General features: G+C 40.6%; 1 protein-coding gene across 1 annotated transcript; it reads right to left on the reverse strand.

Moving 5' to 3' along the window:
• Positions 1-27,914, reverse strand: LOC120018299 (transmembrane protein 255B). Its single transcript, XM_038961428.1, has 9 exons — positions 27,760-27,914; positions 26,493-26,635; positions 23,542-23,604; positions 13,687-13,776; positions 9,017-9,097; positions 8,733-8,818; positions 4,214-4,373; positions 1,851-1,967; positions 1-458 (listed from the first exon to the last, which is right to left on the reverse strand). The coding sequence occupies exons 1-9, from the start codon at positions 27,818-27,820 to the stop codon at positions 312-314; spliced, it is 948 nt and encodes a 315-aa protein (XP_038817356.1). The 5' UTR covers positions 27,821-27,914; the 3' UTR covers positions 1-311.

Here is a 27,914-nt window from a genome sequence, read left to right on the forward strand (position 1 = left end):
ATTACTTTATTAGCAGATACAGTTGAGTTTAAGATGTAGTATAAAAAGTACATTTATTTTGTCAAACCATACATTTCACAAAAGGTCTTAAATAATTAGCCTTTTCACTCGTTTGTAGAATGCACATCATAAGACCAGAAAAATTGACAAATAATTTGAAATAGCTCAACATATTTACATTTCATATACAGACATTTTACACCATACCCAACAACTATTCTAAATTAAACTCCAAAATACGGATCCCCCTGGATGACTTGTGACTGTCATGTGACAAGTTGGCAACGGAACGCTGGAATAGGAAGGTTCATTCAGACAGAAAAGCTCTGTGGTTTGTAGGGCAGCAGGTTATAGAGCGGGGCGAAGGGAGGGGGGTTGGGGTCCGGACGGAGGGGTACTGATGGATCACTCTGGGGGAACTCCTTCCCCGCCGCTGGGGCAAAGTATAAGGAGGCTCTCTGAAAGACAGAACAGAAAACACAAGCTTAGTTGGATTCAGCTCAACAGTATTGTTCCATTTGCTAATTTGTTCCATTTATAACTACACTCTACTTCTAGGTAAAGAATAGTTACAAAAATATTTAGAATTGAAAACTATGACCAGTTTGAGTGGATAAGCAAATAAACGTAATAGATGCCAAATAAATAGATGCCTATACAAACAAATCTTAATTTGAGGGAAAAACAATATTGTTCTATTTGTAACTACACTAAACTTGGAAATAATTACAAACAGCAGGCTTTGAACATCACCGCTTTGAGTGGATAATGGATAAGAAAAGAAAAAAGTTTAAAAGATTCCAAATAAAAAAAATGGATTCCAAATGGAGGAAGGCCAAATGTTTCTCAGACAAGTTCTTGTTTTCTGGGGGTTTATTGGTTGTTGGATGCATGAACCTGGCATGATCTACTAGGGCTACTTGGTGCTTTCTGTCTTTCAAGCAGATTAGTAGTTGCAAAGCTGGGTTTTAATACAGAAGGTAGAGTTAAGGTAGTTAAGGTAGACGGTGGGCAGAGGAGGGGAGAGCAGCAGGGCAATATGGGATGGTAGAGGGAGCTGAGTCCTCCCAGAACATCTGTGAGTTTCCAATGTACAGTATCTCACCCCTTTCTCTCCCCTGGGGTTTTACAAGACCAATTACCAGTAATAGGACTACTTGAGCTCAAGACCGAAACAGAGGTTGCTGTTGAAATATAGTGCATTCGGAAAGTATTCAGACCCCTTCACTTTTTCCACATTTTGTTACGTTACAGCCTTATTCTAAAATGGATCAAATAAAATAAAAAGGGCTTGTAAGTAAGCATTTCACTATAAGGTGAAATACACCTGTTGTATTCGGCGCATGTGACAAATACAATTTGATATGCAGAGAAGAATGGGAGAAACTCCCCAAATACACCTGTGCCAATCTTGTAGCGTGATACCAAAGAAGACTCGAGGCTGGAATCACTGCCAAAGGTGCTTCAACAAAGTACTGATTAAAGGGTCTGGCGTGGAGATATTTGAGGTGAGAGTGTCCTTAAAACGTGCGCCAATGTGCCAATTTCAAGCAGCGCTACTGGTGATACTCAAGACTCACCAAAAGCTGGTCTTAGCGGTAATGCAATTGGTTAAGTCAACAGACATTCCCGTTTTTTCTTTATATTGGACATTAAAAAAAATTCTGAATGGCCAGTAGGTTTATCATGCATTTCATGTGGATGTAGTTTTTTTACGTATTCAATATCTGTGAGAGATGTTTGCTTTGACACTTACCCAGTGGGTTTTGCTCTTATCTGTTCCAATATTAACAGGAGTGGAGGGTGTGAGCAAACAGAATTACGAGTGTGTGTGTGTGTATGTGACTGACCGGGTAGAGGTGTTGGTGTCCTTTGTTGGTGTTGTCCATCAGCAGGGGGGCAGTGGGGGAGGAAAGACATCCACCCTCTGAGAGATGAGATGACAACAGGGTCACTGAGCTGCTCCTCTGACAAAAACACATACACAAAGAGAGACACACACAAACACATTTTGGAATGTTGTGAAATGTGTTGTGATCCTCTTGTGTGTATTCTGAAATACACACACAAACACACATTAAGGGTTGTGCTGGATATCTGAAATGATGTTGTTACCTGGTCTGGCATCAGCAGTCTGCCACATGGATGAACCCCGATTCCCCCCCCCCCCCCCCCCCCCCCCACCACCAACACAAACGCACAAACAAACGCTTGTTCACGCACACACACCCTGACACGCTGCTCATCAACCAGAAGTGGTGGGGGGAGAGAATTATAGCAATGCCGTGTTATTTGGATAAGACAGGAAGGGTTGGGGGATCCTGGGGTGGAAGGGAAAAGCTCAGATTTCCAAGAAACAATTATGTCTGACGTTGATGTGTGTCTTCCTGGGCTATGCCCTGCTGTGTCTCCCAGCTCTATCGTGCCGCAACACAGAACATAAGCTCCTTCTTCTAATTCAATCAGGGCCGGTTAGCTGTTCTGGTTCTGCTGGGGACATTTAACATAGGATGATCGCCAGAGAGATATCTTTCTTTCCTCTTAAGTGAATTGTGACATTTCTAATCTGGATTGCCGGGAAACTAAAAGACACACTTTTGTATTCGATTTGATCATCAGAAACGTATGAATATGTCTTTCCCAACCCCCATCCACTCCTTCAAAGCTTTGCTCAGATATGATAGCAGACAGACCTGGGTTCAAAAACGATTTTAAATAATTGTAAATGCTTGATTGAGCTTGCCTGGCTTAATGGACCGATACAATAGTTCCAAAACTGTAAACCCTGCACATCTGGCACTCCAGGCAGGCTAAAACCAACACTGACAGTATTTGGGCGATTTCATAGCAGAAGAACAATGATAGCAGAAGGTCTTGTAAAGTTTAACGGCTTCCCGGCCCACACCCCTACCGGCTCACACTGTTCCATCTTGACACCATATGTCCATAGGAGTCATCCTGATACATCATCTGGGAGATTGTCTGTAATTTGATACCTCTGCTACTCTCCACAACTCCTATCTCTTGCTGTGTTTGTCCTCAACAAAGGCTTCACCTCCACTCCTCTGGAACACGGTACACCTTGTATGGACTTACTGTACTCTACTGTATCAACACCAGTCTCATCAATAGCACTATAGGTGCAATCAAGCAACAGTTATGCAATTCGCCTCCACTCACTTAAAGGAACCCATACTCTAGATCCTTCATCGCTCGGGTCAAAAGTTGTGCACTATAATAGGGAATAGGGCTTCAAACACATATAGTGCACTTAAAGTGAGTTGTGTTTTCAGATCTCAGAGGTCTTATATTGGGATAAGTCCATGTCCCAGGTCATCTGTTCTGTAGATTCATCTTGATCAAATGGAAAAGATAAGCACTCTGGGCTCCCGAGTGGCGCAGCAGTCTAAGGCACTGCATCTCAGTGCTAGAGGCATCACTACAGACCATGGTTCGATTCCAGGCTGTATCACAACCGGCCGTGATTTGGAGTCCCATAGGACAGCACACAATTGGCCCAGCGTCGCCCGGGTTAAGCCGTCATTGGAAATTTCCCTAAAATGTCCCTATAATGAATAACAGTATACCCTTGATTCAATCCGTAGAGCTGAAGACCTGCGCTGCAGTGCGATAGAAAATGAAAGGCAATGTTCCCGCGTTCGGAGAGACTGCATTTATGGTAAACGCTTAATACAGTATGTCGGCTCAATCGAAAATTACCTTGAAATTTCAATCGCGCTACAGCTCAGACCTTCAGCGCTACGAATTGAATCAAGTCCAATATTAACCTGTGAGCCCGAGGAATGTACCTATATAAATAACACGCCAAAGTATTTCAGAACCATGGACAGCTACAGTTAGCCAGTGCAGGAGAAAGGCGCTGATGGTTCAGCACCACAGCAGTGGAGAGCTCCACTACAGGTGGGCCGTGTCCCGCACCCAACACCGCTCATTACGAGCTGTTGCCACACACCTGTGGGCTACTGAGAAGAGTGTTTGGAATGGGCAGGAGCAGGCCTGCAGGGCAAGAGAATGCCACCTAATTTGGATTATTTTTCCCAATCCCCTTTCCCCAGGTTTAATACAATATGGAATAAAACCTGGATATGATTTAACTGCAAGTACTGATTAAGACTCCTGATTGTACACCACAAACCTTTAAGCATTGCAAAAGTACAGTAGCGTGTAATTTTAGCCACAGCCTCGCTCTCACCTGGTCCTTGATGCTTCCCAGCACAGCGGTGGTCAGGATACCCAGGAAGAAGGCCACCAGGTTGAGGCTGGTCAGCACCCAGATCAACACGTACAGGGACAGCACGTCTCCGCAGCTCCGCACACCCACAAACTCATAGTAGTTGTTCATGTAGCCCCCACTACAAGACAGGACAACAGAACGTCACTAACAACAAATCCTATAACAATATTATTATATTTATGCTATTAATATGCCATTCATAGAATAACATGATGCTACTTTATAAAGCTATACTATTAGTATGAAATTATTTGGGCAGGACCAGGAGTTCTCGCCATTGTTTTTATTGAACCTTTATTTTGACAGGGAAGTCATACTGAGACTAGGGTCTCTTTTTCAGGTACAATATACAAAATTACAAAACATATTAAGAAAAATACACATTTATCAACATAGAGGTCTCTGGTCATTACTCTGAACGGACCAAGTAAGACCAGGGGCCTCGTTTATAAAAATGTTCTTAGATTTATACTCAAAGTTAGTCGTAAGATCATTTCCGACAGTGTGCTTACGTTGGATTCATAAAACATACCGAGCATAAAAAAACGTGCTTACGCAGCTTCTAAGAAGCCCATTTGTAACTTACGCACCTGTGATCTATAAATTTCAAATTAACTTAGAATTGACGGCACCTGAACGTGCCTTACAATCAGCGATTTCCCCATATAGAATGCTAGCACAAATGAGGGTTTAGTCAGGAATAGCCATGGACCAAAAGAGAAAAGCTAACTTTTTGGAAGTCGAGATCACGGCGATGGTAGAGGAGATTGAAGACAGGCAACACGTATTATTCGGTGGACTAAATAGTGAGTTGACAAACAAAGCCAAACAGGTAGCTTGGGAGTGTGACGCCGCTGCAGTGAACGAGGGGGGGCAGCAAGACAGAACTGTGGCTGATGTGAAAAAGAAATGGTTTGACCTTAAACTGCAAGGGATAAAAAGAATAGCCCTACATAACCAGCAGGAAAATCACTTACGTCAAGTCTAGACTTTGCATAGAGATAAGATCATTTCCACGTCAAAGTGAGGTTTTATAAATAACTACTTATATGTGGTTTTCTGCATAAGTCATACTTAAGATCAAAATTGATTGTAAGTCCGTTTTATAAATGAGTCCCCAGAGGATCTAATTTCAGAGAGCTCTGTAAGTTGTTCCACATAAAGGGCACAACAAAAATCTCCCCAACTCTGTGGAGACCGAAAGGGCCTCCAGTGTTATTCAAGCCTGAGACCGAGTTTGGTAATTTGTAAGTCTAAATTGAATTAATTATGATAGATACATAAGAAGTTTCTGCATGAGTGCTTTGTAGATAAACACATGAAAATGTTGCTCTCTCCTTACATACAAAGAGGCCCAACTAGTGCTGTTACTGTGACATATTACCGCCACACTGGCGTTCACGAGTCATGACGGCAGTCAAATTCCATGTGACCGTTTAGTCACGGTAATTAGGCTTCTCCAAGCTCTGATGCTGTTGATGGTCATTAGTGGCCTACCAAACTTGCTAACTGCTACCAAACTTGCTAACTGGACTCTATTGTCCATCTAATCACTCTGACATCAATGCAAATGTAATTGAAAATCGAATCACACTTCACGAGAGCCCATGAGCTCATGTTGCGCAACATTTCTATAGGCTATGCAATTGCGTGAGAAAACAGAGTGATGGCCTCTATTAAAAAGAGGTGGATCCCATGAGCTTTCTATAGGCTTACTATATTTATTTCTCAACTTCCTAATATTAAACAAATTGCTTCTCTTTACAACAGGGGTATAGCCTACCTGGTTGGAATGAAAATGAACCACGGGAAAAGCGTCCTCCATTCGCTATTTAAGTGCATAGATGACATGTATTTTTGCCTCTGCCCCTGTTTCGAGACAGGTGCATAGTAATGGCCCATTCTAAATCAAAAGAAATTTCACACATATATTATTTAGGATATGTAAAGACAAGATTAAATCAAGAACAGTCTGATGGGTGACAATATTAGCCTATCACTTGTGAATGATGCCCAGCTAGTGTGCAGTAAGGCAAAAAACAACGCAGGCCTTTTTTTAGCAATTTTTTCAAATCACACCTCACACACCTCATGTAGTCTAGCCCATAGGCCTATATGTTTTTATAAGGTTTGTATCGCAGCTAAAGTGGCCAAATAACGTCTTAACATTAAGCACATTAATCAGGTTTACAACGGCTGTAGAGCCTAACTGGCATACATAAGCAGCGTGTGAGTTTCAAGTTTGGGGAAGTTCATTTTCACCATAAAAATGCACCTTTATAATAAACGCATTACATGCATAGTCGCATTTGCAGTCACTTTTGAGAATGGTGTTTTCCCACTAATTGATTGCATTTTGGAACATTGGCGTTTATAGCCTACTGCCATGTGCACATTGCTGCGCTAATAATGTGAAGGAATAGACTAATAGTTTATCAACATTTTAAGCTAAACGTTCTGATCTGTTGCATCAGACACACATTTCTCACTTTTTTTTATGCTAGTGGTTGTATTCATTTGGGATCTATCGCATCCCACAACTGTCCCAGACTATGTTTGGAATATTTATTTAGGAATAGGTAAACGTTTGCACTATTGGGATAGTAGATCTCCTGACATGTCAATGATGTGTCGTGAAACAGTGTTGTTTGATGAAGGCATTGTCTGTATAGTTTTTTTGTCCTTTTCCCCCAGCATTGTCCCAGCCATATCCGTGGCATCAGGAAGAATTAAGTCCTCCACAATAGTACGGGGCTTGCCTGTCCTAGCCACTCGGTAGCTCACCATATTAGAAGCTTCTAGCACATTCTTATTAATGGTATTGGTTGCTTTTATACATGTTTTACTACTCGAAAGTCGTCTTAATTCTTCCTCCAAAAACTCCTGTGGCTTATTTTTCAAATTGGCATGTTTTGTTTCTAAATGTCTGCGCAAGAGTGAAGGTTTCATCGAGCTGTGAGATAGTACTTTTGCACATATAACACACTGTGGCTGAGGAAAGGCACTACTCCCAATATACACTACCATTCAAAAGTTTGGGGTCACTTAAAGAAAAGCAAATTTTTTGTCCATTAAAATAACATAAAATTGATCAGAAATACAGTGTAGACATTGTTAATGTTGTAAATCACTATTGTAGCTGGAAACGGCTGATTTTTTATGGAATATCTACAAAGGCGTACAGAGGCCCATCATCAGCAACCATCACTCCTGTGTTCCAATGCCACGCTGTGTTAGCTAATCCAAGTTTATCATTTTAAAAGGCTAATTGATCATTAGAAAACCCTTTTGCAATTATGTTAGCACAGCTGAAAACTGTTGTTCTGATTAAAGAAGCAAAAAACTGTCCTTCTATAGACTAGTTGAGTATCTGGAGCATCAGCATTTGTGGGTTCGACTACAGGCTCAAAATGGACAGAAACAAAGAGCTTTCTTCTGAAACTTGTCAGTCTATTCTTGTTCTGGGAAATGAAGGCTATTCCATGCGAGAAATTGCCAAGAAACTGAAGATCTCGTACAACGATGTGCACTACTCTCTTCACAGAACAGCGCAAACTGTCTCTAACCAGAATAGAAATAGTGGGAGGCCCCGGTGCACAACTGAGCAAGAGGACAAGTACATTAGAGTGTCTAGTTTGAGAAACAGACGCCTCACAAGTCCTCAACTGGCAGCTTCATTAAATAGTACCCGCAAAACACCAGTCTCAACGTCAACAGTGATTAGGCGACTCCGGGATGCTGGCCTGCTGGGGACAATAAAAGGCCACTCTTAAATGTGCAGTTTTGTCACACAACACAATGCCACAGATGTCTACATTTTGAGGGAGCCTGCAATTGGTATTCTGACTGCAGGAATGTCCACGGCAGAGAAAGCAGAGGACTTTCTCACTGTATGGATCCTGCCTGCACATACACTATACGAGCCGGAGATTACCAACTTGGTGCTGTAGAAGCAAGCAGTAAATTGCAGAGCAGTGAGCCAAAACACCGGTCAACAAGTTAAAGAAAGACAGGTAGTAGGAGCATTCGCTTACCAACGCGCAGCGTGGTGTGAATGAGCGTGGAGTGAAGGAGCAGCGAATGATGGCTCATGAGGGCAGTGGGAAGTGAGATGAGTTGGTCTGTACACCATTTGACCTGGCTAGGAAACCCTCAGCGCTAGTTTGAGCCTACTTCAGCTTAAATAGGGCACAATCACTCCATACCTTATCATCGTGATAGCTAATGTGTGAAGAGCATTCTGGCACAAAATGCCTTCCAAGCATCACACAGGTGGGTGGGTTCTACACATTGTTGATGTGAGGGGTGAGTTACCACATATACTGTATATAAAGTTATTTTTGTTAGATTATTAAAGTTAGTTAGATTATTACCGGTTGGATCTGCGGCTTATCAGACTTGCTTTCAATGAGAAATCTGTTGGGTCATACACAAAGCTACATGATGGATCTTTAATGTATGTGCATCTTTGACTCACTTGGCACAGTCATAAAGGTCACAGCAGTAGCAGGTCCCACTGCGTACCTTCATAGTACATGACTCCGTGAGACCCTGGCACGGCACCTGCAAGAGGAGGCATACACTCTAATCAACAGTATTGAGTGACAGGTACAGTGCAAGCAGAGATTAGTCAAAGGTGATAGACCCCTCCCTTAAAATGTATTTTCCCCCTGCCAGACAGTAAGTACTACACATATTTTCAGAATTGGACAGGATAGCTAACACAGTAAGTCATACTGCTATGCGTGCAGTTGTACTTACAGAGGCATAGTAATTCTCATAGATGTAGCTGTTTCCACTTGTGTAAAACTGGCATCTCCCTGCTTTCAGAGGACGGACATCCTGGTGTGGGACAGACAGAGAGACATGATATCGTAATGCATGAGAGAATCAAATAGACTGCAGTTGTATGGTTTAAACACAGCTGCAATGACTCCATCCAATTCCAGCACATCCCTTTTGAATAGCATTTGCCAATTAGACTCCATATCGTTCTGGCATTGTAAAGTTCTCCTATAAAACAGATGATGGATGTAAAATATATATACACTAAGTGTACTAAACATTAGGAACACCTGCTCTTTCCATGACAGACTGACCAGGTGAATCCGGATGAAAGTTATGACCTCTTATTGATGTCACCTGTTAAATCCACTTCAATCAGTGTAGATGAAGGGGAGGAGGCAGGTTAAAGAAGAATTTGTATGCCTTGAGACAATTGAGACATAGATTGTGTGCCATTCAGAGAGGGAATGGTTAAGACAAAAGATTTAAGTGCATTTGAACGGGGTATGGAAGTAGGTTCCAGGCGCACCGGTTTGAGTCTGTCAAAAACTGCAACGCTGCTGGGTTTTTCCACTCTTAACAGTTTCCCATGTGTATCACGACCCAAAGGACATCCAGTAATACAACTATGGGAAGCATTGGAGTCAACATGGGCCAGCATCCCTGTGGAAAGCTTTTCACACCCTGTAGAGTCCATGCCCTGCCAAATTGAGGCTGCTCTGAGGGCAAACGGGAGTGTAACTCAATATTAGGAAGGTGTTCCTAATGTTTTGAACACTCAGTGGTGTAAAGTACTTAAGTAAAAAATACTTTAAAGTACTACTTAAGTCGTTTTTGGGGGGTATCTGTACTTTACTATTTATATTTTTGACAACTTTGACTTTTACTTCACTACATTCCTAAAGAAAATAATGTACTTTTTACTCCATACGTTTTCCCCGACACCCAAAAGTACTCGTTAGGCTTAGCAGGACAGGAAAATGGTCCAATTCACACACTTATCAGGACAACACATGGTCATCCCTACTGCCTCTGATCTGGACTCACTAAGCACAAATGCATATTTTGTCAATGATGTCTGAGTGTTGGAGTGTGCCCCTGGCTAACCATACATTTTAAAAACAAGAAAATGGTACCGTCTGCTTGGATTAATATAAAGAATTTCAAATAATTTATACTTTTACTTTTGATACTTAATTCTTACGGCTGAGATCCCGTTAACAGGATCGACTTGACAACAGCCAGTGAAAGTGCTCATAATTAAAATTCCTCAAACATACAAGTATTTTACACCATTTAAAAAAATAAACTTGTTGTTAATCCCACCACAGTGTCCGATTTAAAAAAAAACACAGCCATTTTTTCCAGCCAAAGAGAGGAGTCACAAAAAGCAGAAATAGAGATCAAATTAATCACTAACCTTTGATGATCTTCATCAGATGACACTCATAGGACTTCATGTTACACAATACATGTATGTTTTGTTCGATAAAGTTCATATTTATATCCAAAAATCTTAGTTTACATTGGCGCGTTATGTTCAGTAATGTTTTGCCTCCAAAACATCCGGTGATTTTGCAGAGAGCCACATCAATTTACAGAAATACTCATAATAAACAATGATTAAAGATACAAGTGTTTTACATGGAACTTTAGATAAACTTCTCCTTAATGCAACCGCTGTGTCAGATTTAAAAAAAACTTTAAGGAAAAAGCACACCATCCAATAATCTGAGTACGGCGCTCAGACACAAAAACAAGCCATACAGGTACCCGCCATGTTGTGGAGTCAACAGAAGTCAGAAATAGCATTATAAATATTCACTTACCTTTGATGATCTTCATCAGAATGCACTCCCAGGAATCCCAATTCCACAATAAATGTTTGTTTTGTTCGATAAAGTCCATAATTTATGTCCAAATACCTCCTTTTTGTTCACGCGTTTAGTTCCAAAATCCAAATTCATGATGCGCAGGCCAGACGAAAAGTCAAAAAATTCCATTACAGTTCGTAGAAACATGTCAAACGATGTATAGAATCAATTTTTAGGATGTTTTTAACATAAATCTTCAATAATGTTTCAACCGGAGAATTCCTTTGTCTGTAGAAATGCAATGGAACGCAGCTAACTCTCACGGGGGCGCGCCTGAGTGAGCACGTGGCACTCTGCCAGACCCCTGACTCAATCAGCTCTTATTACCTCATCCTTCACAGTAGAAGCATCAAACAAGGTTTTAAAGACTGTTGACATCTAGTGGAAGCCTTAGGAAGTGCAATATGACCCCATAGACACTGTATATTGGATAGGCAAACCTACAAACCTCAGATTTCCCACTTCCTGGTTGGATTTTTTCTCAGGTTTTTGCCTGCCATATGAGTTATTTTATACTCACAGACATCATTCAAACAGTTTTAGAAACTTCAGAGTGTTTTCTATCCAAATATACTAATAATATGCATATCTTAGCTTCTGGGCCTGAGTAGCAGGCAGTTTACTCTGGGCACCTTATTCATCCAAGCTACTAAATACTGCCCCCAGCCATAAGAAGTTAAGTATATTTTAGCAATTACATTTACTTTTGATACTAAAGTATATTTAGAACCAAATACTTTTAGACTTTTATTCAAGTAGCATTTTACCAGGTGACTTTCACTTTTACTTGAGTAACTTTCTATTAAGGTATCCATCATTTTACTCAAATATGACAATTGGGTACTTTTTTTACCACTGAGTATATACTGGAACCAGAAGATGGATGTAAAATATATAAACAGTATATGTTATGAATTTTGCAGGTTTTGCTAAGGCATTGTAAACAGATAGTAGTTATGTACTACGCTGTTCAACACATACTTTAGATAAGTATATCAACTAGTTGGACACTACGTTGGAACTAGTCAAGTCAACTCTGTTATTGACATTTGTAAGTACCGAATGCATACAGATGAAGGATGTTCATTTGATCACCCAGTTGCAGGAGAATCTTCCTGAAAGCAGTAAATGTAAAACTTGTAGTGCAATTTCCACTTTTAAATTTCAGACTTAATTTTCTCTTATGAAAAATGTATCAACCCCCACAACAATGTTGATTAATTCTAATCCACATAATAACTTACATTTCCTTTTGCGGCAGGATTACCTTCCTGCTGTAGCAAATATGCTCAAATTAAGATTCTGCATCTGTACAGTGCATTGTAATGTTTCTGTGACAAAAGCTACCATATTATGTTATGTCTAGTCTATGAGACCAGGCTGCTATACCCAAAGACTTACTTCTGTCTGCTTTGGCTATATTCATTCTTGCTCACAGTTTAGAGAAAAACAGAAGAAATGCAGAATTTACATAATTAAACATTGCATAGAAAAAAGCATTAGAAAACCCTCACTTAGACACATAAAACATGGCATATTGACAAACCTTGTTCATTTGAAGGTGTTATTGGTGCTTTGAATTTTACAATTCAATCTCTGTTTCTTTAAATGTTTTTAATAGGGTTTTGATAGAGGCAAACATTCCTAGCTGAAGCTTTGGGATTAATGGTCTAATAAAATAACTTGCTTGCTGGGTTTCCCAGCCCTCCTTCCACTACATACTAACACAGACACAGATGCCCTGTACAATCAGACAGGCATGCAGACAGACAGACAGACAGACATACGTAGGCACAATTCTGGACCATGGGTCATTTGCATCTTGGCATTTCCCTCGAAATGTACACATTAATATTATATTGCAATGTCATTGTGTAGCCATGTATTGATCCACTTTGAAATGTAAATGTGTTTAAAGTTTATTGCAAGTATTGAAGCTATATTGTGCTATGGATGGCAAACGGAGCATTCGATCTTGTGTGAAATTTTCGGTTGGGTTAACACATTGAAATGGGAGAGGACGCTCTCTCATGACCACACTCATCCACAGGGAGTGAGACTCAATCCAAACTGCTTTCAACATTACAGACAGGGTGGGTCAATCTCCATCCACACACGATGGAACACTCATGCATGAACACTAATATTACAGCTATTCTCACAAACACTCTCATGCACGACATCAAGATCAGAGACTGGGGGAAGAGAAACTGAGATCAAGCCTACTACTGACTGAATAAATGAGAAATAAATGAGTTTTTCCCCCCTAAGATTGCTATTTTCACTCTGAATGTCAAGCCCTGACCTTAGAGATCCTTTTTATGTCTCTATTTTGGTTGGTCAGGGCGTGAGTTGGGGTGGGCATTCTATGTTTTTGTTCTATGTTGTCTATTTCTATGTGTTTGGCCGGGTGTGGTTCTCAATCAGAGGCAGCTGTCTACCGTTGTCTCTGATTGAGAACCATACTTAGGTAGCCTTTTCCCACCTGTGTTTTGTGGGTAGTTGTTTTCTGTTTTTGTGTCTGCACCAGACAGAACTGTTTCGCTTTCGTTCTCCTGTTTGTTGTTTTTGTTCAATTTGGTTTTTGGATTAAATTATGAACACTTTAAACGCTGCACATTGGTCCACTCTTCCTTCAGCCCACGAGAATCATTACACTGAATGAGAAATAAATTAGCTTTAGGTAAGATTTTCATTTACGGTCACAATTGTCTCAAACCCCCTGTGATCTGTTGAGTTGAAAGACACACGTGGAGCAGCAACGTTACTCACCATGTTGAAAACGATGAAGACGCCATCCACCACCAGACACAGGAAGGAGGCAATGATCCCGAAGCTGAGGAAAATAATGGCCGCCACAAGCTGGAGAGAAAGGGAATAAGACATTATTAGAAAAGATAGAAACATACATACATGACTGAGCACATGCTAGTAGGACTAATGTTCAACAACAAAACTAGGAAGACAGTACACTGTATATATCCTCCCAAGTGGGTTGTAGCAATCCCACTGGGCATCAACATCAAGGCATCGTCTATTCCACGTTGGTTCAAGGTAATTTACATGAAATGACGTGGAAACAACGTTGATTCAACCAGTGTGTGCCCAGTGGGATTTTTAAAGCTTTCAATTTTATCAGGGGTCTGTCTGATGAAGACAGAAGATTAAATCATTGTTACAATAAACACACTTGGGAGCCTATATTGATTTAAGACATTATGTCAGACAAAATGCAAACAGCTGTGTTAAAGCAAACTTTTCACTCAACTCAAGTGAAAAGAGAGAGACACAGGTTGAAAGGTATAATGATTAAAAGAGAAACACAGTATGAAGGAACACAGAGAAACACATGTAAAAACCACAACAACTGTTTATGGTCAAAAGCATGTTATGTGCCCAGTGCCATTTAACCCAAGCTCTGTTGAGTAAAAACAGACTTCCTTTTTTAACGTAATAGTATTTATTTGCAACCCGTGACTGGTTTCTGTCTTTATGTCTGACAGTTCAGCTACCCTATCCTGACATCTAACTTGAGATCAGTTATGAGACATATAAGCAATCATATTCCATGATCGAGGAACATTTTTCATCTTAATCCAAGTTGCTGGTACGAGAGTCCACTTAAACAACAAATCCACTCAGGAGATTCACTCGTTTTTCTTGATCATCTCTGAGCCGACATCTCACATGGGCCCTAAAAGTTGTCTGGCTGTGAAATGATGTCCAAAATAGCTGAGTAGATTCAACAAAATGTCCCCCAGTGTTAACACGATATCCACACTGAGACAGAGAGAGAGAGCGAGAGAGAGAGAAGGAGAGAGAGAGAGCGAGAGAGCGAGAGAGAGAGAGAGAGAGAAAGAAAGAGAGAGAAGAGAGAGAAAGAGAATATGAAGGAGCTGTGGCCGCCAGCAGACAAAAATAAACAGATGCGGGAAGATTTGTGGACCTAAGGGAAGCTTGGTCTGGGATGTGTTCATTACCCACTCGGCAAAAACTGGTTGCATCAATGTTGTTTCCATGTCATTTCAACAAAAAAATCTATCTGATGAAATTGGATCAACGTAGAAAACTGATTTGATTGCAAAAAGTCATCAACGTAAGGGAATTTCATATTTTTTTCACCCAACTTTTAACTTAAATCGAATGACATGGTGGAAAAAAATTACTTTGCAATCACGTTAATTGACATCTCAACCAAATATAAATCAAAACTAGGAGTTGAAATGATATTTGTGCCCAGTGGGTAGGCAGCAAATTGAAGAAAACTGCCTGAAATAGGAAGGAACTACAGTACATTGACTTGCCCAATAAGACAGAAATATTTCCACTTTTGCAAAACGTTTAAAAAAGTTTTCAGTTGCATGCCCTAATACAGGGGTTCTCATCCGCGGATGTACTGCAGGGGTCCACGGCCAGATCTCTATACAGTGCCTTCAGAAAGTATTCATACCCCTTGACTTATTACATATTTTGTTGTGTTACAGACTGAATTCAAAATGTATTAAATAAATAAACATAATACCCCATAATGACAAAGCGAAAACATGTTTTTATACATTTTTGCAAATGTATTGAAAATAAAATACAGAAATATCTAATACTTTGTAGAAGCACCTGGCAGCAATTACTGATGTGAGTCTTTCTGGGTAAGTCTCTAAGAGCTTTCCACAGCTGGATTGTGCACTATTTGCCCATTATTCTTTTCAAAATTATTCAAGCTCTGTCAAATTGGTTGTTGATCATTGCTAGACAAACATTTTCAGCTCTTGGCATAGATTTTCAAGTAAATTTAAGTCAAAACTGTAACTCGGCCATTCACTGTCTTGTTGATAAGCAACTCCAGTCGAGATTTGGCCTTGTGTTTTAGGTTACTGTCCTGCTGAAAGGTAAAATCATCTCCCAGTGTCTGGTTGAAAGCAGACTAAACCAGGTTTCCCTCTAGTATTTTCCCTGTGCTTATCTCCATTCCAATAAAAAAATTATCCTGGAAAAACTCCCATCCTTAACGATTACAAGCATACCCATAACCAGTGTTCCCTCAAAGAGAAGACTTCAGGTCTGCTGAGCGCAAACTTGAACGTTTTGAACATTTTGTGCAACTTCTGCCGTGCAAAAACTGTGAACACTGAGGCTGTACCCGCTTTAAGTTACAGTTATAACAGTGGCCAAGTAGGCAACTGTGGCTATTTGATCATAATGAAGGCCTATCAAATGGAGAAAATGCATCCCATAACATTTTAACATGGAAATAGCTGTTCTATCATTCAGCCTACAGTAGCAGACAATGTGTGGTGTTCAATGTAGGCCTTCATTCCATGAGACTTTTGAAAAATATATATATTAACCTGTTTATCCACTTGTCCTTCAGACAAGATGGTGACTGAAAATGTTATTGTTTGAGGCAAAAAAATCACTTTACAAAATTAGATGCATTATTATTCCCATACCATTATTACAGAGAATCAGGCAAATGATGCTACCCTTTGCCTATTGGCTACTTAGCTTATTCAAGCCTGTCTCAAAATACAACACTGTCTATTACAGACTACAAAGGGAAGCACAGCCGAGAGCTGACCAGTGACACGAGCCTACCAGAAGAGCTAAATCACTTCTATGCTCGCTTCGAAGCAAGCAACACTGAAACATGCATGAGAGCATCAGCTGTTCCCGGACGACTGTGTGATCACGCTCTCCGCAGCCGATGTGAGTAAGACCTTTAAATAGGTCAACATTCACAAGGCCTCAGGTCCAGACGGATTACCAGGACAGGTACTCCGAGCATGCGCTGACTAACTGGCAAGTGTCTTCACTGACATTTTCAACCTCTCCCTGTCTGAGTCTGCAATACCAACATGTTTCAAGCAGACCACCATAGTCCCTGTGCCCAAGAACACTAAGGTAACCTGCCTAAATGACTATCGACCCGTAGCACTCACATCTGTAGCAATGAAATGCTTTGAAAGGCTGGTCATGGCTCACATCAACACCATTATCCCAGAAACCCTAGACCCACTCCAATTTACATACCGCACCAACAGATCCACAGATGATGCAATCTTAATTGCACTCCACACTGCCCTTTCACACCTGGACAAAATGAACACCTATGTGAGAATGCTGTTCATTGACTACAGCTCAGCATTCAACACCATAGTACCCTCAAAGCTCATCACTAAGCTAAGGACCCTGGGACTAAACACCTCCCTCTGCAAATGGATCCTGGACCTCCTGACGGGCCACCCCAGGTGGTAAGGGTAGATAACAACACATCCTCCACACTTATCCTCAACACGAGGGCCCCTCAGGGGTGCGTGCTCAGTCCACTCCTGTACTCCCTGTTCACGCATGACTGCATGGCCAGGCACGACTCCAACATCATCATTAAGTTTGCTGATGATCAGTGGTAGGCCTGATCACGACAACGATGAGACAGCCTATAGGGAGGTCAGAGACCTGACTGTTTGGTGCAAGTACAACAACCTCTTCCTCAACTTGATCAAGACAAAGGAGATGATTGTGGACTACAGGAAAGGAGGATCGAGCACGCCCGCATTCTCATCGACGGGGCTACAGTGGAGCAGGTTGAGAGCTTCAAGTTCCTTGGTGTCCACATCACCAACAAACTAACATTGTCCAAGCACACCAAGACAGTCGTGAAGAGGGCACGACAAAACATATTCCCCCTCAGGAGACTGAAAATATTTGGCATGGGTCCTCAGATTCTCAAAAGGTTTTACAGCTGCACCATCGAGAGCATCCTGACGGGTTGCATCACTGCCTGGTATGGCAACTGCTCGGCCTACGACTGCAAGGCACTACAGAGGGTAGTGCGTACGGCCCAGTACATCACCGGGGCCAAGCTTCCTGCCATCAAGGACCTCTATACCAGGCGGTGTCAAAGGTAGGCCCTAAAAATTGTCAAAGACTCCAACCACCCTAGTCATAGACTGTTCTCTCTGCTACCGCACGGCAAGCGGCACCGGAGCGCCAAGTCTAGGTCCAAGAGGCTTCTAAACAGCTTCTACCCCCAAGTCATAAGACTCCTGAACAGCTCATCAAATGGCTATCTAGACTATTTGCATTGCCCCCCCCCTTCTACGCTGCTGCTACTTTCTGTTATTATCTTTGCATTGTCACTTTAATAACTCTACCTACATGTACATATTACCTCAATTACCTCGACACTGGTGCCCCCACACATTGACTCTGTACTGGTACCCCCTGTATATAGCCCCGCTTGAATTATTTGTTATTCTTATCTCTTACTTTTTTTTAGGTATTTTCTTAAAACTGCATTGTTGGTTAAGGGCTTGTAAGTAAGCATTTCACTGTAAGGTCTACTACACCTGTTGTATTCGGCGCAAGTGACAAATAAAATTTGATTTGATTTTTAGAAATAAAAAAAGCTCTTGACCTGACTTGCTGTTCAAAGATGGCTAGAAATGCACACATATTGTATTCTTGTAGGAAGCAACCACTTCCCAATTACTGACTAGAAATTTGCTATAACAGGGCTAATAACTCACTTACTAACAAAAAATATGAACAAATGTACACACCTGGCTGGCTACATGCAGTTCTAAGAAGCGCATCTACTTGCGACAACTCATGCTGTAAACACAGACCAGTTCAAAGTGAATGACACAGATCCATATATGGCAATGGTGTATTTGCATATAGGGATTCTGCAGCTCTGATTGATTATGGCGCACCTGTCTGTGTCGAGTATGGGCCTGAGTCGTGCCTGTCAATGCAATTGAATCCTACTCCAAAGCGTTCTGCCTACAAAAAAATCTCTTGCATAGTTTGCTTTGTTTCAGTATGTTGCATTGAAAGCGGCTAATATTGCGTTCATTTCGTTCACCATTCGCACAGTAGAGGTGAACGTTGATAATGTTAACTAAAGGGGAAAACTAGAAAGTTGAATGAAGTTCAATCTCGTGCTTCTCTGCGCAGACTGATATTTATTTTGCACGGCAGTCCTGGGGGAGCTGCACGCCTGCACACATGCGCAGCTTAGAGGGAACATTGCCCAACATGATGCAGCCACCACTATGTTTGAAAATATGGAAATTGGTGCTCAGTATTGTGTTGTATTAGATTTGCCCAAAACATAACATTGTATTCAAGGCAAAAAGTGAATTGTTTTGCCACATTTTTTGCAGTATTACTTTAGTGACTTATTCAGTTTGGGAATATTTTTTATTCTATACAGGCTTCCTTCTTTTCACTCTGTCAATTAGGTTGGTATTGTGGAGTAACTACAATGCTGTTGATCCATCCTCAGTTTTCTCCTATCACAGCCATTAAACTCTGTAACTATTTTAAAGTCACCATTGGCCTGGCAATTAAGAAGGACGCCTATATCTTTTCAGTGACTGGGTGTATTGATACACCATCCAAAGTGAAATTAATAACTTCACCATGCTCAAAGGGATATACAATGTCTGCTTTTTTTTTTTACCCATCTACCAATAGCTGCCATTTTTTGCGAGGCATTGGAAAACCTCCCTGTGGTTGAATCTGTTTTTGAAATTCACTACTCGACTGAGGGACCTTACAGATAATTGTACGTGTGGGTAGAGATTAGGTAGTCATTCAAAAATCATGTTAAACACTATTACAGCACATAGTTTGAGTCGATGCAACGTATTATGTGACATGTTAAGCACATTTTTACTCCTGAACTTATTTAGGCTTGCCATAACAAAAAGGTTGAATACTTATTGCCGCAAAACATTCCAGCTTTTAATTTTTAATTACATAATTCCACTTTGACATTATGGGGTATTGTGTCTCAATTTAATCCATTTTAAATTCAGGATGTAACACAACAACATGTGGAAATGGTCAAGGGGTGTGAATACTTTCTGAAGACACTGAATATACACTGAGTGTACAAGTTATTAAGAACATCTTCCTAATATTGCCCTCAGAACAGCCTCAATTCGTCTCGGCATGGTCTACAAGGTGTTGAAAGCGTTCCACAGGGATGCTGGCCCTAGTTGACTCCAATGCTTCCCACAGTTGTGTCAAGTTGGCTGGATGTCCTTTGGGTGGTGGAACATTCTTGATACACACAGGAAACAGTTGAACATGAAAAACCCAGTGGGGTTGCAGCTCTTGACAAACACAAACTGGTGCGCCTGGCACCTACTACCATACCCCGTTCAAAGGCACTTAAATCTTTTGTCTTAACCATTCCCTCTCTGAATGGCACACAATCCATGTCTCAATTGTCTCAAGGCATACAAATCTTTCTTTAACTTGTCTCCTCCCCTTCATCTACACTGACTGAAGTGGATTTGACAGGTGACATCAATAAGAGATCATAACTTTCACCAGGATTCACATGTTCAGTCTATGTAATTGAAAGAGCAGGTGTTCCTAATGTTTTGTACACTCAGTGTGTATATGTATAAAACGTTGTTTTTTCCCCCTCTTTTGTTAATGAATATTACTAACAGCAACCGATTAAACGATTTTGGCCAAGGGATCAGTGGAATAAGTTTAGAGGGTGTAATAAAATACAATGTAATATTATGAATCTATCATTTATGGTATTAACACTAGGCAACAGGGACCTGGGAGACTCACTGGGATATTTGTGAAAAATATATTTTTTAAATACACCTGCTAAGTTTTCTCTCTGCCTCATTTGTAGAATTGCAGGAAATTAGCTTGAAAACTGCAATTCCAAGAGGCGAACCTTTAAAATGTTCCTTCCCAGGGCCCGAAACTTGATTAGTCCGGCCATGCACGGCCGAATTCATTGTAAAACTCCTATTTTATCTCACTTGAGTTGTGTTCTGATTATGAGGGGGTCCCCAATTAATTTGCTATTACAATAGGGGTCCCCAGTCCCAGAAGTTTGAGAACCCCTGCCCTAATAAACACTACCCTAGCCTCAGAGACCGCTCATAGCAGAACTATTTAGCCATGGGCAAACCTCTGCACATCGTCAATGGTCTGTGATCTCTGATGGGAGATGAGCCTAAGTCAGTAAGTAAGTAGCCTAAACCAGGGTGGTCTGGCAGGACTGGAGCCCTGGTAGCCATTCTGGCCAATAAGCTAGTCCGTGACAGCCACTGAGGTAATGTCGAGTACATGTCTGTAATCTTGGACATGATTACAGACATGATTAGAATTAGACAAAATAACAGTGGCCTGTTACTGAACAAAAATATAAACGCAACATGGAAAAATGTCATTGATTTTACTGAGTTACAGTTCATATGAGGAAATCAGTCAATTGAAATAAATTCATTAGGTCTTAATCTATGGATTTCACATGACTGGGAATACAGATATGCATCTGTTGGCCATAGATAGCTTTTTTTTTTTTAAATGGACCTCACAATGGGCCTCAGGATCTTGTCACGGTATTTCTGTGCATTCAAACTGCCATCGATAAAATGCAATTGTGTTCGTTATCCATAGCTTATGCCTGCCCATACCATAACCCCACCGCCACCATAGGGCACTCTGTTCACAACGTTGACATCGGCTAACTGCTCGTCCACACAACACCATACACGTGGTCTGCGGTTGTGAGGCTAGTTGAACGTACTGACAAATTCTATAAAACGACGTTGGAGGCAGCTTCTGGTAGAGAAATTAACATTAAATTCTCTGGCAACAGCTCTGGTGGACATTCCTGGAGTCATCATGCCAATTGCACGCTCCCTCAAAACTTGAGACATCTGTGGCATTGTGTTGTGTGACAAAACTGCCCATTTTAGAGTGGCCATTTATGGTCCCCAGCACAAGGTGCACCTGTGTAATGATCATACTGTTTAATCAGATTCTTGATATGCCACACCCGCCAGGGGGATGGATTATCTTGGCAAAGGAGAAATGCTCACTAACAGGGATGTAAACAAATTTGTGGACAAAATTTGAGAGAAATAAGCTTTTTCGTGCGTATGGAACATTTCTGAGATTTTTTATTTCAGCTCATGAAACATAGGACCAACACTTCACATGTTGCGATTATATTTTTGTTCAGTGTAATAATAACTGACAGACCACACTATCTCCCCCTACCCCCCCCCCCCCCCCCCCACCCCATCTTTGTTTACCTACATTGAAGTATCATTAAAAAGGCTTCTTTAACATTTATTATGATTTTAATTTGAATTTCTTATACGATTACAAGAACCGTAACAAGACACAGAAATGAGCAGGTGAGAATAATTAGCAGCAGACTGCTTTACTTCATATTACAAGCTCACTAAAGTTTACAGTTTTTCTAAATTCCAAGAAAACTGTGGTAAAATGTATTGATAACAGAACAATAGCTAACAAATACCCATCTGGAATCATTTTAAAGAATCATTCATGAACGTACATGTGTGTGTGTGTGTGTGTGTGTGTGTGTGTGTGTGTGTGTGTGTGTGTGTGTGTGTGTGTGTGTGTGTGTGTGTGTGTGTGTGTGTGTGTGTGTGTGTGTGTGTGTGTGTGTGTGTGTGTGTGTGTGTGTGTGTGTGTGTGTGTGTGTGTGTGTGCGCGCATCTGCACTGCAGGCATTGACATCCTTTCCAAGCCAGGCACATTTACTCCTCTATGCTGGGGTCCCCTCACTCTCTCCATCTCCCTGTCTTACCTCGACCTAACAAGTTGCTTTCTGTTTATACACTCAGTATCTCTCTCCTTTTTCACAATGTTTTCCTCTGCTGGATAAAATGAGATGGGATGGTATGGAGAAGCCCCACACGTACACATCAATCAAAATCCTTATCCACTATACATGCATGCACACACACACACACCACACACACACTACTCTGTCCATCTTCTCTAACTTGTTAAAGACTAGTCCTGCTGTGTGAGGTGGAGAGTCAACCCAACAGAACAGAGTACCATGGGATGTGGTTTGGACTGGAAAGACAGAGTTGGCCATGCTGAGTCTGTTGACTTGAGCTGGTTGAAGATCAGGTTCTTTAATTTTGTATTATATTGATTGGTGTGTAAAAGATTGGAATGCTCAACCCTGAATTCTACCTTAGAAACAGTGTTTTTGGTTGCAGCGATTATAAGGGCATATGTTTCACTTCAAATAACAGCTGGCTACAATGATTTAAATATTTCTAGACATAGATATTTCAAGACTATTATCCAATGAGTTTTAGGGTTTTTCCTTTTATATTTTACAGGCCAGACCATATTTCTGGCTTTTACACAAAATAGAGGTTGTGGCTGTGGCTTGGATACCACACCACTCTCTATTCTTAATCATCCCCACTCTCTATGACAGATAAAAAGACAATTAACTGAAAGATGCAATATGGAAATACTCTGAAACCAAAACTCAACCCCAAGTAACCTCTTTAAAAACGACTAATTTGGTCATTAGCCCTGTAAACACTGTGCATTATTTCATAACAAATGGTCCACTATCCGCTAAATCAGGTGTTATAGTGTTGGGCTGGGGAAAAAGCCTGCACACAGCCTGCAGTTACCCAAATCAATCTCTGCTGTGCATGGATGCAATTATAACCAAGAGGATGAAAGAGAGAGATGAATCAGGCAAGAACATTATGGGATAAGCAGAGGAAGAGAGAGAGACCATTCAGGAGGAAGGATAGTACAAATGTGACAAATGAATGAGAAGTAGTAGAAAGATACCAGCTGTTTTCGGTTTTCCTCCAGGCAGAGTCCAAGAACACCCAGGAAGGATCCAAACGCCAACTGCAGATATCAAATAGAACAGCCACTGTTAGAGAGATGCCAGTGGTTGGCTCTTATTGTAGAGAACTTTATGCACTATTAAAAGTCATGTAAAGTCAAGAGATAAATAACAACTCTGTTCACTAATGTTATTGTTATGCAAAGATTATTCCCTGGTGGACTACTACTACAACAGAATTGGAAGTGTCAATGAACTGTGCAGTCGAATCACTAATGTACCCACAAATCAGAATTGAGTTGCGGTGATCCAGCAGGAGAAATGCCAAGGTTTAAAACATGGACATAATAGAAAATGCACCTGTTAACAACATGGCTGTGGTACCGTAGAACTCTCGGAAAGGAATGGGATGTGTGGGATAACAAGTAGCAGAAGTTCTGGTGTTTGGGTTTTTCGTCACTGGTTATTTGGACAAATGGCAATTTCGCAGTTGTTAGCATATTTTGAATTCCCGAAGGGAAGGGGACATTCGGCCCGTAACTTGCAAATAGAGAAGGTGGAGCACCTCGTTCTAGCATCTCTTGATCCAATCTCTTAACACATACGGACCCACAACTTAATCGAGCAGCTGACCAATTACACAAGACTTTAGTTCTGGGTTAAACGAGATTATACACTTAGAAATGATCTGTCTTTAAATGTATATAAAATCTACTGGAAATATTTACTGGCTGTGATGCAAATAACAGCTGAAATATATGTTGTTTGTCTGTCATGTGCTATAAGATCAGGGTTTGTTCTCAAGGCATTTATGAGACTTTAACTGTTGAGGACAGAGGGCGCTGTTTTCACTTTGGGGGAAAATCGTGCCCAATTTAAACGGCCTCGTACTCAATTCTTGCTCGTACAATATGCATATTATTATTACTATTGGATAGAAACACTCTCTAGTTTCTAAAACCGTTTGAATTATATCTGTGAGTAAAACAGAACTCATTTTGCAGCAAACTTCCTGATAGGAAGTGGAAAATCTGAAATCGATGCTCTGTTCTAGGGCCTGCCTATAAATGTCCTTGATATTTATTAGTATAGATGCACTTCATACGTCTTCCACTAGATGTCGACAGGCAGTGAGAGAAGAAATGGAGTGCATAACTTGATCTGGGGTCGAATAAAAGCTCTCGGCATGACGTGTCACCAGTTTCCTGTTTTCTGGAGAGCGCGTGAAGTGACCTGGTTTTGCCTTCTGAAAAGCTGTCGTTATAGACGATTAATATCTCCGGCTTTGATTTTATTTGATACATGTGACAATATCATCGTAAAGTATGTTTTTTCAATATAGTTTTATTCGATTATTGAAATTTATTCGGGACGTTAGGCGTGTTGCGTTGTGTGCCTTTGTTCAGGAAGGAGAGCTTTGCGCTACTTTGCTAGCTTTCCGTGCTAATTGACTGGAGAAGAGGACATTCTAAAACCAAACAACGATTGTTCTGGACTAAGGACCCCTTGTACAACATTCTGATGGAAGATTGTCAAAAGTAGGACCCATTTTATGATGCTATTTCATATATCTGTCGAACATGTGAAATAGTCGTTTGCGCCCAGATTTTGGGTACTCTCTCGCTATAACTAAGCTGGATGTCGTAATGAAGTTATTTTTAGAATTCTAACACGGCGATTGCATTAAGAACTAGTGTATCTATCATTTCCTATACAACATGTATTTTCTAGTAACGTTTATGAATAGTTATTTGGTCAGAATAGTTGAGTGTCATAAAAATATCCGCACATTCTGGGAAAAAGATGCTACGTTAGCACAATGTAGAACCACTGATTTCAGCTCTAAATATGCACATTTTCGAACAAAACATAAGTGTATGTATAACCTGATGTTATAGGACTGTCATCTGATGAAGGTTTATGAAGGTTAGTGAAAATTAATATATTTTGCTGGTTTATTCGCTATCGCTAACGTGCCTATTGCTATCGCTAACGTGCCTTGATGAATGAATGCGGTAGTGTGGTAGGCTATGGTGGTAAGCTAATATAATGCTATATTGTGTTTTCGCTGTAAAACACATAAAAATCGGAAATATTGGCTGGATTCACAAGATGTTTGTCTTTAATTTGCTGTACACCATCGATTTTTCTGAAATGTTTTATGATGAGTATTTAGGTATTTGACGTTGGTGTCTGTAATTACTCTGGCTGCTTCGGTCCTATTTGTGACGGTAGCTGTGATGGTAGCTGCAATGTAAATTGATTTATACCTCAAATATGCACATTTTTCGAACAAAACATAGATTTATTGTATAACATGTTATAAGACTGTCATCTGATGAAGTTGTTTCTTGGTTAGTTTGGTTGGTTCTTGGTTAGTTAGGTTGGCTTTGTGCATGCTACCTGTGCTGTGAAAAATGTCTGTCCTTTTTTGTATTTGGTGGTGAGCTAACATAAATATATGTGGTGTTTTCGCTGTAAAACATTTTAAGAATCGGACATGTTGACTGGATTCACAAGATGTGTATCTTTCATTTGCTGTATTGGACTTGTTAATGTGTGAAAGTTAAATATTTCTAAAAAATATCTTTTGAATTTCGCGCTCTGCCTTTTCAGTGGAATGTGGGAGGAGTTCCGCTAGCGGAACCCCGGTGCCAGACAGGTTAATTGTCATAATTTGGAAGACATCTTGTTTTGCGGACAACGACTCACAAACCACAGTTTCCCCATCTGTCAATAATTTCTGGAGACCTGCCTTCTTGGCATTGCAACTTTTTTATTTTCTTAAGGTCTGTGTTGTTTTTTTATGACAAAAAGAAAGAACATTTGAGAAAATGTGTTTATTGTTATTAAAAGTTAATTTATATGTATAGTGAGTAATTTTCAACAAAATGGAAGATGAACATAATTATGATGATGATGATAATGATAATGATGAAGATGTACTTACAATGACTCCAGAGGTGTATCCGGTGATGCTGAGGCTCTCTGTGCGAGTGGTGGTGTAGATCCCCAGAATGACCAGGACCAGGGACAGACAGAGCATGCCCAGTACCAGCCATATCGCCATCCTGTTCCTCCTCTTCATCAGTTCTGAACCCACAGATGCATAATCAGTCACAATACCATTTCACTGTACAATGTATACCTAGCCCAGGTGGGTTAAAGAAGGGTTAACACTTGGGGTCCTAGGAGGATAACCAGAAGGGGCCCACTAAGATTTGTCCTCAGTATCCACGTTGGCCCCACATGTGGTTGCCATGTTGGGCTTTATGTGGGCTCATGTTGGGCTTCATACCCACGTGTGGGGCCAACCTAAATACTGAGGAAAAAACGTTTTGGGTCCCTGTTGGGTTTTCCTCATGGGGCCTGAGGAAACGCCGTTCATTAACCCATTTGGGCCCCACATGGAAATGTTGGATGGGACCATTTATGATAAAAACAAAATAAAAAGTGACATGTTTTACTGAGAATCTAGCACAGAGGGAGCAGATATGCTCCAGTCCATGATTTACTATTTTCAAAATAATATGGATTATTAATATGATGGTAACAATAACATTTAAAATATATTAGGCCTAATTTATTGTGCGGACTGTCATACTGAAAGGGCAGTGTAGATAATACATATTAAAAACTCTCAGACAGAGAATAATTCCACATCTGCAAAACAGCTCTACCAAGTCTGCAAATGGATAATTAGCCAGTATAATAACCACAATGGGCTGAATTCTAATTTGCGATCAGTGCATGTAAAAATCTCCTAACGAGATCAATACTTGAGTTACACGTCAGTAAGTCTTCTTTCTATTGGCAGGTCTCAAATTACAACAAAGTAAATCTTAAAAATGAAAGGTAAAACCTGCAAATAGATGTCATATTTCTCTTTATTTGATTAATGATTAGGCAAAGCTGCTTTGGGGATTATAGGCTATGTCAAAATGCTCCACACATAATGTTTTTCAATAAGCATATAACTTACATAGTTTTCATGTACACAGACAAAAATCACTTGCATTTTCCTTCACCAAAACGAAATCCTTTCAACTAAGCTATTTAATTGTTGCTGTTATAATTTACAAAGCATAATATGGTAAAAAAAAATCTAAATCGTCGGCCTAATTCAAATATAGTAGCTTACACTAATTCGCAGTATAGGCTAAGCAACCGGAAAAATACGCATTGAATGGCAGTCACAATTTAACTCTATAGCCTACCTGCTTGACTGAGAGCGGGCTTCTCCCGATCCGCTGCGTCCCGAATGGCTCCGGTTGTCATGCTCCCCAAACGGATGCTCCACGGAGTAGTATAATATCCACAATATCCCTGAGTGAGCCAATGCGCTACGTCTACTATGCTGATTTCAGAACAC

Source organism: Salvelinus namaycush, chromosome 23 (assembly GCF_016432855.1).
Source record: "Salvelinus namaycush isolate Seneca chromosome 23, SaNama_1.0, whole genome shotgun sequence".
Taxonomy (NCBI): Eukaryota; Metazoa; Chordata; class Actinopteri; order Salmoniformes; family Salmonidae; genus Salvelinus; species Salvelinus namaycush.

What these genes read in the sequence shown, in the direction of transcription:
- LOC120018299 (XM_038961428.1), bottom strand. Translation starts at nt 27,820, where the DNA reads ATGACAACCGGAGCCATTCGGGACGCAGCGGATCGGGAGAAGCCCGCT. An exon ending in AGGAAAACCGAAAACAGCTG is followed by an intron (nt 13,777 to 23,541) that starts GTATCTTTCTAC and finishes CTTTCTCTCCAG; the next exon opens with CTTGTGGCGGCCATTATTTT. An exon ending in ATGAGAATTACTATGCCTCT is followed by an intron (nt 8,819 to 9,016) that starts GTAAGTACAACT and finishes CTCCTCTTGCAG; the next exon opens with GTGCCGTGCCAGGGTCTCAC.